We start from the raw sequence: 11,987 nt of genomic DNA, 5'->3' as shown, positions 1-11,987 counted from the left end.
CCTGCCAGTAGTTTTAGAGAGAGTGAATTTGATGATTCACATTATCCCATCCTGTCCTGTGTTTCCCAGAGTTTTCAATAAATCGTTTGTTACAGTTGTACTATCCTGTATTGTATTTATTTAGAGAAGTGTAGTTTAGAGTTGTAAGTGGTTCTTCAGTGTTTGTTCTTAGATTCCTCAGTCTACATGCTTCAAATCTTAATGTGCAGATTTCAATGGAAAGAAAATAAGAACAAAGTTGAAACTACTCCAAAATGTCTGAAAGTAGCTTTTCTTATTAATTAGCTAAATAACATGGCTGTTCCGTTTCTTGGGAGTTTTCTGGTCTAGAAACAACTGTTGCATTTCCATTGGAGAGCTGAGTGTTTTCTTCCACTAACTACTAAAATAAACGTTCTATTTCTGGCAGATCGTGAGTTACAGAGTATTCCCATGTTTGTTCTCTATAGGATTGAATGAAAGCAATTAATTCAGGGAAAATATATGTCAAAGGGAGAAAGAAAGAGAGAAAGAAAGCAATGTTTCTCTAGCACCCATTTTCCTTTGGTTTTAGTGCCTGCTCAGGGGGCTGGAGTTTTGGGAGCCTTTTTGGAGGAGATGGGTGACAGGGTGGGGAGTCAGAGCTTTACAGAAAATGCAGCTAATGAGATTGTAGCCCATTGCTGTCACCTCGCTATATGGGCTGAAATGAGAGTCTGTCTGAATGGACGGCTACTTTCAGGTAAAGCTGGTGAGATTTGTGGGTGCATCCTGGTCTGACCAAGCCAGTAATGTCTCAGCTCTTCTCCACCCGTCTGTCTCCAGAGGCAGGTTAAGGAACGGGCAACACATTAGCCAGCGGAAGCCTTCCACTTCCCTTTGCTCGGGGTTTTGCCCAGCATGGAAGTTCAAAGAGAAGAGCCGTTTCCTATGGCGCGGATGGGTTGAGATGGGGGTTACTAAGGCAGAGCCTCCCCGTCACAGGTTGTGTTGTTGGGAATTCTTGAGTAGGCCTCGTAGATTCAGGAAACGGATCTTTTATTCGTTATCACAGACTGCTTTGTGCGTTTCAATGCAATTTTATTTGGTTAATGGCATATTGTTACTTAGTAAATATATTCACTTTCTGCATTCACAAACCTGTATGATATGTTTTGTTGTGGCTGAATACTAATTCCAGTCCTTTCAATATTGCAGTCTACCCACATTGCTCGAGCCAGCTTCCAGGTTGATGCTTTTGGATCATCTTTCATCCTAGATGTGACACTAAACCAGTAAGTAATGACTATATCTTACGCTATGTTTGTTCAAGACCTGATGCCAGTGAAATGTCATTTTTCAGTGGAGGTTTTAGAGGTTGTATTATAGCACAAATGCTATTTCTAGGTGTTGAGTTCATCTGTGGTAGTATATTTTAAGTTCTTTTGTTATTTTCTCAAGTACCATTGTAGGCTTTGATATTCCCATTGTTACTACTTAGTAGCTATTGCAGTGTAACTAACGTTTTAGTGTTATAATTTCATTTGCCATCTTTCAGTTTACTATAAAGGCAAATTACTATATTCACGCAGAGCTTCCCTGGATATTAAAAGATGGAGTTGCTGAAAACTGGTAGCTGTTAGCATTTTATTACCCAAGTGTAAAGTACTGGAGACACAGCAATTGCACTACAGCTAATCCTCAAAAAATGAATGAGATGGATAGTTGGGAATGAAGTTTCTCCAGATGTGTTTATCGTCTTTTTGGAAAAGAGAAGCGTCATAAGGCAGTAGCACACTGTGAACGTCAGTCTACAAGGAAAGATTGTACAATAGTAAACTTAAAGTGAAATCTGGTGTGTGGCTCTCAGTAATGAGTTTTTGAAGTAGCCGTTTGGCACAGCTGTTTTAAAATAGGAGTTGCTTTGCTCGTCTGCTGTGAAATTAAAAGAGAATAAATAGTATAGTAAATAGAAATACTTCGTTAAGTAATTCATCTCCTAATAATTGAACACAGTGTTGTGTGGTTTGGTGTAAGGGTTTGTGCTCAATTGCTACAAGTTCTTCTGCTATAAAGATGAACCATTCAGGTTGCAATGGGAGCCACTCAAATGTCAGTTTTTTTCACTTGTAAACACGTTTTAAGCAGTAGCAATTTCTTTCTGTGCACTGACATGAGTTAAAAGCCACATGTGAATCCTTGCTGGTTACAGCCGGCAGAGACACTGGGCTGCTGGAAAGTGAGGGAAAGGGGCTGGTTTAGAAGTATGATTTTATAACAAATGCATTTAAAAAGAACTCTAGAGGAAGAATTTCCTGCTGAAAAGCACCAAGTCTACAACATTGAAGTGTTTGTTGGAAATAGCAGTTTTGTATACATATTTATAACTTACTGAGACTAGGCTGCAGAAACCTGGTTTTATTTTGGGTGACAGATTAACGGTGTGGTCACAGTTAGTTTCTGAAAGATCAGGATTTACTTTGCAGTATGAATTTCAGGTCATCTTAATAAAAGTAAACACCTCTACTAGTGGTATATGAAAAGACAAGTTAAGGATGTGAGTTTATGAACTGCAGCGGTTCTCTGTAGGCGGATTTTTTGTTTATGCACGTGTACACATGAACATAAACACAAACATATATTTAAAATTCGATTTGGGCTGGATCCTGTTTTTATGTCATTCTTCTGTTGTCTTTAATGATATTAAACCAGTATTTGTATGAGTAACACTGTCAAAATGTGTCCTTATTGTTCTTAAGAGTGTCAGAATCTAACTTAAATATGAACTTTTCCTAAGAGCTCTGCTTTTTATAGTGTGAAAAAAGTCCTATCACAAATTGTGCAAAATGGAAACAAGAAGGCTGCAAGGAAATTGTAAGATGTTTGGCTTCTATCACAATATTTAAATCAACATTTAAACTGCTTCTGAAATAGCATTTGCAGATCATCAAATAAGAAAAGGGCCAAGTATACCGGAGCAACATTTAAAATATATTCTTAATTATTATTCCTGTGAACAAATGCGTTCTATTAAGAGGGCGGTATATATTTTTCTTCTCTTGCAGTTTTTACTCTCCATATTATAGTCTGTATGTATTTTCTGAGGGTCCCGAGAGAAAAGTACTGATTTTTTTGAGGAGTGGTTTGCAAATTTGGCCCGTAGTAGCCTTATAATTGAAAAGTAGTTGAATGCTTGAAAAGAGTAAGGTTCAAGATTTTAGTTTTCCTCTGGAAAAAATATCAGCTTACTATTTATAACTGAACCTCTGCTAATATTGAAAGCACGCTGAAGCAGGCCTCTATGGTAAAATTAGCTTTTATGCATGATGTACATTTGAGAATGTTCAGGGAAGTATGGGGGATAGAGAGGGGAAAAAATAATTTAAAATACGTAGGTTGTCAGAAAGGAGAGATGCTCCCTGCCTTTGTCAGCCTCCTTTCTTGCAATCTCCCTGTTGTGTAGAGGTTGGTGTGTATGACTCGTATCTCTGAGTACATCTGAGCATCATCGCTAGTTACAAACTCCATGGTGGACAGTCACAGAAAAAGTGTTAATTCTTCCGTATGGATCCCCAATTTATGGAGGAGAAAAAAATTTTCAAAATTAAAATTACAGTAGCAGGCAGAGTGCTTTAAAAACATCAGAAACTAAAATATAGCCCTGTTCCCTAATGTCTATCTGCAAATAGATTTTCTTTGTTTGCTCCTTTCCTTGTGGGCAGTATTTTCTCTATCTTCTTCAAATCGATTTTTTATCTGGCAGTCAGTTTCTCAGTTTCCTCCGCTGCATTTGCCCGTGCTTTGTTACACAACTCCCTGGCATGTATCCTTTTGTATTTCACATTCTGTTGTGTTTCTGTATTTTCCATCCCTGTTCTTACTCAGTTCTCTGAAGAGTCCCACGTTTCTTCTTTCTTCTTTTTCCATCAGGAATAATTGTCCCCTCTGCCATTGTCATAGGTACCACACAACTTGATTTTCTTGCAGCCTTTTTCTTGACAACTTTTTGTACACTGGCAGTTGAGGCCATGAAATGTTTATGGTCTCCTGCATGTGTCTTTCCTCCCATTGCCTGATACCCTCTGTTTTAGCTCTTCATCAAAGGAGATGCCACTAGAGATGCTACTGTTGAATCTGGGTGTTAGCTGAAGCAACTTTCCTTTCCTAGTCCCTTCCTCTGCCACCTCTCACAACAGTGGCCTGTCACCAAAGGCTGATCTCTGCCATGAAACAAGCGGGGGAGATACAGGACGTGGGCAGGGAAATCAAAAAGCAGAGCTTACACTGGCGTTCCAGACATGAGGAAAACTGAGGCCCAGGGTGGGATGTTCTGCCAGTCCTGGATGCAAGTGAGAGGAAGGAAAAATAATTTTCTAGGTGGCATGTCAATGTGGCAGTTTAATTTAACATTGAAATCTGCATGCTTTCTTCTTGCTTGTTTTGGATCTCAACTAGTGAGATCCAAATGTGGATGTTCACATGTGTGTGATGTTCACATTAAATGCAGATGTGAGATACACTGAAATATGACCTTGAATGATAATGAAAAAAATAATAAAATAAAAAGCTGATATAATTACAATGTAGTTTCCTTTTTTTCGTTAGTGGTATTTTCTCCATATTGCCATTCTTTCTCTTCCTTTTTTCCCCTGAGCTGCCATAGTGTCTCTACAATGAGCTTTTTTTTAAGATACACTATTTCTTTTTTAACTTTTTTTTGCCTGTTCAACTGGCTGGAGTATTTACAAAGGAGCTTTCAGATTGAATCAGCTGTGTTTTCAAAAGGTTCAATCCCTTAGGCAAAGGTTAGGGATGCATTAGTTGCATCGGCGTGTTTATGAATCCATTGCCTTGGACGCCTGGGTTCAGACCGGCATCTAATGGAGCTGTTTTCTGTGGCTGTCCTCGTTAACGTCGCCTTCAGCATTAGCGAACCTGGGGCCTGACGGCTGGGCCGGGCAGGCGGGTGCTGCTCGCAGCCTTCCCTCCTCCAGCACGAGTCCAGCTCTGGCCACCAACCCAGACCTGGGCCAGGAGCTGCATAGCAATTAAGTGCGCTTGCTTGTTTATTTTTTTAATTCCTTCCCTGTGAAGTTTTTAATGCTGTGATGGCATCTGTGGCTCAGGAAATGGGTATTTGTTTTTTCAGGCAGAATATTTCTTCTTAAATGTAGCCACGTGACCATTTTGGGTTGTAATTATGCGATTAAACACCGGAGCTCAGCAGGAAACGGGACGTGTTTCTGAAAGCCTCTTTGAGGCCCTTTTGGTCCTGCAGACCACGTGGATCTGTCTGAGGGGACTTGGGCCAGGGCATGTTCATCTGCATGTGAGGCAGCAGAGACTTAACGGCATAATGGCCCAAAGCAAGCTGTGATCATGGGGTTGGATTGCGAAAGAGCATGCTGCAAGGTGGTTTACTGAAAAACTGCAGTATCTATGTTTGTCTGGAGTGTGGACAGGCCCCTGGCCTGCGGTGACCATCCCAGGTTCACTTTGTGGTAGCCACAAGAAAGATGATTGAGACCCTTACTAGCTTGCAGCATCATCTTTCATATGGGGGGTCTGGTGTCTCCTATCACAGAGATGAGCTGAGAGCATTTCTTGAGCCTGAGTCTGAATTGTGGTCACTTCTGAGGTGCAGTGCGGACACCGGGTGCCCTGCTGAGGAGCCTCTTGACCTTCATAAAGCTCCCTGGAGCATCTGGCCACCTGCACGCGCCCTGGCTCCTCATGTTGTAACAAGAAGAGCCTTCTTCAGTTGTGGCTTTTTTTGTGAGAGTGGACACATTGATAGCCTGAGATCCTCAGGTTCATGGTGATGGGGAAGCGCTATGAAGGGTCATGAGCATAAATGAGGATTTCAAGTTTATATTCAGCACTTCAGGACTGCTCTGACCTTCCTGGTGATGCTCAGTCACTAGGATGGAGCATAATCGCCACCTGTTTTCTCTTCTTGCAACACAAATTTAATTCCTCTGGTCCATGTGTTAGCGGAAAATAATCTATGAAGTAGTAGGCTGGACAAGATGTGCTCAGAAACCCTGTCCTGTTAGGAAGATCACACATCTGTTCCCGTCGAGTGCCTGACCATGGGCAGAGGAACACTGTGTGTGTTACACTGTGTGTAAATCGATGGTCATGATGATCAACGACATTCAGAAGGCTGAAAGATTTCAAATGAGGCATATTTTATATGCTTTGCAATCACTCTATTCTCTCCATGCAAAATAAATGCCCTTTTTTCTTAGTTTATCAAAAAGGTAGGCAAAACCAAAGAAGCTTCTTCAGAAAACATTGACAGGTATTTTGTATATTTCAGTCTTAATTTAAATTGTTTCTGGTTAGTGATACTGGAAGGTTCCTGGCAATCCAGGAATTAATTATGTTGCCTTGCCACTGAATGGTTTGTGCAGCTTCTGCTGAGAAGGGTACAGACATTCCTCATGTCTTGTGGGGAATGTTTATTAAGAATTCCTCTGAACTAGAGTTTTGCAAACCTTACAGAATCAGACTGTAAACTTCATCAAAAAATCCTGAAAACAGAAGCAAAATAAAAAGCAGCTTGACAGACAAGTGCCAGCTTTTTCATAAGACAAACTGCTGAAACCTTGCCTGTAATTTCTCTTGGCAAATGGTCTCCAACACTAATATCAATGTGTCATGTAAGCTGTAAATGAAAAACATATTCCTAAATTTGTTTTAAATTGTAAACATTTGGCTGTGTGGAATTCAAAAGGATTAGCTTCCTGACGTGGTTTTTAAAATGCAGTTACACCATTTCTGACTATTATAATTTCTGGTACCTCTTTTGCCCCCATGAGTCTCGCTTTCCTCCTGGTCACCTGTAGGACAGGCGTGTAGTTGAGGGGCTCCACGTGGCATGACGTGACCTGCTGGGTTGTGCTGCTGGGTGTGAGAGGACCTGTCTGCCATTCCTGCTCTAAAAGCATTCCATGTTTTATGACCTTCGTTAATCTTGTAATGACTCCCAGTAACTGGGTAACTGCATGTGGTAAGCGACGGTCAGATCAAACCTGAGGAGGAGCAGCTCTTCCTTTAAGCTGTTTTGGGTCTCTCTGAAGTCCAACTCAATCCCTTACTAGTTATTTTAATGAATGCCTTGGCTGCACACAGTCCCAATTGTGCTCACTAGCAGCTGGAATTTATTGGGATCGAGGGAATTCAAGCTTTGTTCACTTTTCTTATTCATGCCCTGTGCACTTGGGTACAGTCACATTTTTGTAATTGATTCTTACTTAAAATAATGCCTTTTTTTTTTTTTTTTTTTGCACCGTATGAGAGAGCTCTGAAAATTTAATTGTAATATTTCGTACCAATTCACAGGTAGCACGATATAAACTGGGTTCAGGTCTTCTGAATGATGTACTGAATCATGTTCTGCACTATTTTTGAATTACTTGTTAAGTGATGTTCATCGTGTGTATCATGATCAGAAGCCCAGCTGACCCAACACGATTGTTCTTGCACAACCTCATATTGCAAAGTCATTCTTTCACCCTCCTGGTCGGTGGTGGAAAAATTAGTATGGTCATAAATGCAAACCAGACTTATGAAACACTTTCTCCCTGATATTGTTGCTTAATTTCAGAGGTTGATTTTGTTTTGTGGGAGGCAATTATTCAGCACCTCCATTTGTGTTAGCATGCTTTGCTAACACGTATTTTGTACAAACTGTTTTTTTTTGCATGACTTATGGGTTTGGTTTTTTGGTCTGATTTCTGCAGACTAATTCTGTTTAGGCTAAAAGACAAAGGTAAGACAAGAATTCAGGTTTTACTAGTGTATCACTAAACATATCCTGAGGATAGGGAGAATGTCTGGGATTATGCAGTTAGACCTGTGTAGCATCATCACTAAGGGTTCCTGCCTTTTAGGGTTGGTTTTTTTTTTTCTTTTTTCAGTTTTGTGTTGAGAATGAAGAGTTTGTCAAAATATAAATTGTTTGAATAGTTAATTACCCTCAATGATAAAAGTTTGAACATTAGTTTTAGACTGAAAAAGCGCTGTAGCATTGAGTTTTCCTCCCACCTTGGTGTGTACAGCGTATCAGCCTTCTTTTTGTTATATGAAATAGGTTGAGTTTCTGTATCTTTGATAAAAAGGCATCTTTTAAGTCCTTCAATAATTTCAGTGCCTTTTTGCTGACCTCCCCAGTCTATCCGTATCTTTGCTGAATTACAGACTCAGTACTGCATTTTGGCAGTGTCACCTATAACGCTAGCACAACTTTCCCATTTCCGTTGGGAACTCTTTACGTAGTTACCAAGATTTTCGCAAGATTTTTTTCTTCTTCTTTCTTTTTCCCTTTTGTTTTTTAAAAACTTCCTTCTTCCAAACTTAGAATTGACCTTTTAGTAAATATGAACTGTGTTCTGTGATCTTCTTATATCATCACTATTACTATTATTACAATTACTGGATTTGTAATCCAGTACAAGAAAAATATCAAGTTACTTTGGGAAGAAAAATTATCTATAAACCTATGTTGATTATCAGTAAGTTTATTGCCTTCCTTTAATTTGTTTCGCGTAATGTTTCATTATGTTTAAGACTTCTTTTGAAAAGGGTAAATCGCTTTTGATAACTCCATTACATTTTATTTTTTAATATTATAATTTAGTTTTAGGTTAACAAATTTCTGTTACTATTATTCTCTATTATTTTCTGTAGATTTTTTTGTTGATTTGGTACCAGTTACTGGTAAAGGTTGTTGAAATCAACAAAAGTTTGCTACTGACTTCAGTTGTATGGGGTTATAGAAAGTTTAAGTGGTGTCTGTGAAATGCTTGCAAGTGCTTACTTGGCATCCTGGTTAAAATGAGAACAAAAAAGTGTAGTTTGTTTCATTCATCTATTATTTCCAAGTGTGTCACTGTAAGGTAGTTCTAATCACCTGCAAGAGAATTCCCCTGATGTTTCTGAAATGCCACTTTAAAGCTCAATGGTTTGTAACTTCTAAGAAAAATAGCATTTGAAAGCATTTATATCTGTATACAAAATCTGTGCATCCCCTCATAAGATACTTTCCTAGACCATTAAAAAAGCTTCTGAAAATCTCCGTTCTTTGTTTTCCTCTCAATGGATGTGTTAAAGAATATTTGACTGCTTTTAGGTAATTGCATTCATTGGAAGCAATATTTGTTGTTTTCTAGTAGAGTAATTAAAACATATGGAGTTATCAGCACTGAGTAAATTGCCTTTCCATGGTCTGAATTTTTTTGACACAAAAATAATTATGGAAAATGTATTACTGTGTATTTGTGAGTGCCTGTGTAGGGAGAAAATGATTAAGTATTCTGGAGAGATATTATAATTCTAGAATGTTTTTCTTTCTTGATGATATTCCTTAGATTACCAGATCACTTAGGAGCTATATATCTTACACACACATATAGAGAGATACCTCATATGTACATGTCAATCATGTGCTATATTTAGCATCTTCTTTAAAGTAAAATGGCTTAAACTAGGGAAAGAATCAAATTGCCTAACATGTTTCAGTGCCTATGAATTTATCTTCTAAGTGCCGAGTATTTCCAAGTGGTAGTAACTTTAACAATCAAATGACCTTTAGCCATTATAAAAGATTTAAAAAGAAAAATAACTGTATTTTGGTTTAACATTTACAAAATGACTATAGTCAAAGTGTAATTTCTGGATTTATTGTTGAAATGGAATTGTATCCTCATAGGCTGACATTAGTTCGGGCACCAGAGTTTTTACTTGACTGTTTGGATTGTATATACATTGCTGCCACTTCTGTAAATAATACAGAACAAACCATTGACCTTTCCAACTATTTCTATATTTGGTTATGGTTTGGCAGCTAGAATAGAATTTGTGTTTACAAAAGCACGCAACAGCCATACAAGTTGGTCTAATAGAAGCGATTATCTTGCCTTTCTGTCCCTTAGATTCTCAGACCACGGTGGTGATAACACTACAACTGTCCTATGAATAGTTACATGTAAATCCTGGTCAGAGTAAGACACGTGAAGAGTAGTAAACAGGAAAATGCATGAACTGCAACGTGAATAGCAGGTATTTTCTATGCTGTCGTTTATAGGGCATCTCCTCCATGAGTCAGCAGCCTTCCTGCTGATACAGTTCCCTTCATATGCTCCTCTCTGTTGTCCAGCCGCTCTGCCCGGTTTTTTACTTTCTCTTTGAGAACTCCTTTGGCATCGTGGCTTTCTATATGTGTGCTTTAAAAATAGTACTTACAGAAACAGAGGAAATGCCATGGGCCTTTAGCTTGGGGCTCAAATACTTTCCTCAGCTAAGCAGTGAAATGAATTGGAATCTCCTTTTCTAGACAAGGAGTCAAGTGATGCATGGAGCTAGGAATGAAAATGTGGAGAATGAAAACAGTAGAAATTATTAGGCTTTCTGGGGGGAATTGGAGGACCTAATGGATGGCTAAATAACCACCAGCATATATATAATTCTGAAAGATCTTTACATGAGGAATAGGTTATTCAGTGTTCTTCTACTCAGGATAGTGGTTCTACTTAAGAAATGTGGTTTTAGTCCAGAGACTGAATGAACAGTCAGTATTAACACAATATGTTCTTAACATATGGAGCATCTTACCCAGCAAATAACAGTGCTGGACGTGCACACACAAATTCTGTTGTATCGAAGCAGTGGACTCATTTGTTTTCTTTGCAGTATCTGTTACAGAGGTAAGGTGCTACCTATGAAGGCTACAGACATTTGTTTCTGTGCTTGTGTGAGATTTATGTAGCATTTTTTAATTTGTTTTTCTAGTAAGATTCAAAACGAGTGTGCTCACTTTTCCTCACTCAGTGGCTGGAAACAGGCTTTTTTCAACAGACTTTCTGTATTGTGTGTAGTCTTTAATGTAATTGTTTTCATTTGGTTGGGACCTGCTAGTGGGTAAAACCTCACTTACAGACAGTTGTGTCATTTTAGAGCAAAAAGTTCGTTTCCTTGAAGAAAAACACAAACAACCCAAATTCTGCACTTTTCTTCGAAAAGCTTCGCACACGTTGCTCCAATTCTCTTCCCGGCTGGATTAGCATGAGAAGCGCACCCAGCCTAGTGATGGTCCCTATGGGGAAACTTCTTTCCTCTTCCAAAACAAGCACAAAAATCAGGTTTCCAAATCCTGGAGCACCAATTAGCAAGTGTGAATCTGGTAGGAAACTACCGACCCTGCCTGCAGTCTCTTTCCCTTTTGTCGGGGGTGCTGTGGCCAAGGCAGCTGAACATGCCACCCGCTCTTTGGGGTTTGTGTCCTGTCCCGCTGGTACCGCAGCATCCCGTGGCACCCTGGGCTGAGTCAGGCTCGATGCCTTTTGTCAGGGGTGTCCCCCACAGAGGATGCTGCTGTACTGTAGACAGACATGTTAAAAGATTTTTTGATAGGCAAGTGTCCTACTGGTGAGCCTTTCACGCGTTGCAAATAACCCAAAGAAACTCTTGGTCTGTTGACTCTAACCTGATCCTCTCCCAATTCAAGCAGCTGGACTCTTTTGATACTTTCCAGGCTTTTGGACTTCACAGTCCGTGATTCAGCGTTACTGTGATGCTTCTGTAATGCCCCATCTAATTCCCTGTTTTTTTCAATTATACGATAATCAGATTTTTCTTTTAAATAATCTTCCGATTTGAACAGAACTCAGTTTGTCCCTAAATTCTTCAAATACCTAATTGCTTCCTATTTAGTTTTTTTCCTTTATTGTCCGAGTTCCATTAAGAAATAGTAGTAGATGAATCAAGCAATGAAAGATACCTTATTTATACTGTTCATCAAACAGGGCATTAAAATCTGTGTTTTATGGAAATATGGAACAATTTAATTGCCTGCATATATTAAGAAGTTGTTTAATGAACTGTACCATCAGATAATCCTAACAGAAAAACTGAGCTGTGTTTTATGGTACGTTATTGAAAAGAGCTCTCTTTTTTTAATCCCTTTTCTGTTTCTTTTCCTGTTTTTTAACCAGGTATGGTAATAGTAATATATAGTACATTAGTAA

General features: G+C 39.0%; 1 protein-coding gene across 1 annotated transcript in view; it reads left to right on the top strand.

Annotated features, from left to right (window-relative positions):
• Positions 1-1,173: 1,173 nt before the first annotated feature.
• Positions 1,174-11,987, top strand: part of ADAM22 (ADAM metallopeptidase domain 22) — a 114,667-nt gene continuing 103,853 nt past the window's right edge. The window contains exon 1 of the mRNA XM_054192410.1: positions 1,174-1,253. Within this exon, the coding sequence (XP_054048385.1) occupies position 1,253 (1 nt within the window). The 5' untranslated portion in view covers positions 1,174-1,252. The remainder of the gene's footprint in view (positions 1,254-11,987) is intronic.

This window comes from Rissa tridactyla, chromosome 2 (genome assembly GCF_028500815.1).
Source record: "Rissa tridactyla isolate bRisTri1 chromosome 2, bRisTri1.patW.cur.20221130, whole genome shotgun sequence".
NCBI classification, from domain to species: domain Eukaryota; kingdom Metazoa; phylum Chordata; class Aves; order Charadriiformes; family Laridae; genus Rissa; species Rissa tridactyla.
The sequence above is the reverse complement of the archived record's forward strand: the minus strand, read 5'-3'. Positions and strand labels throughout refer to the sequence as shown.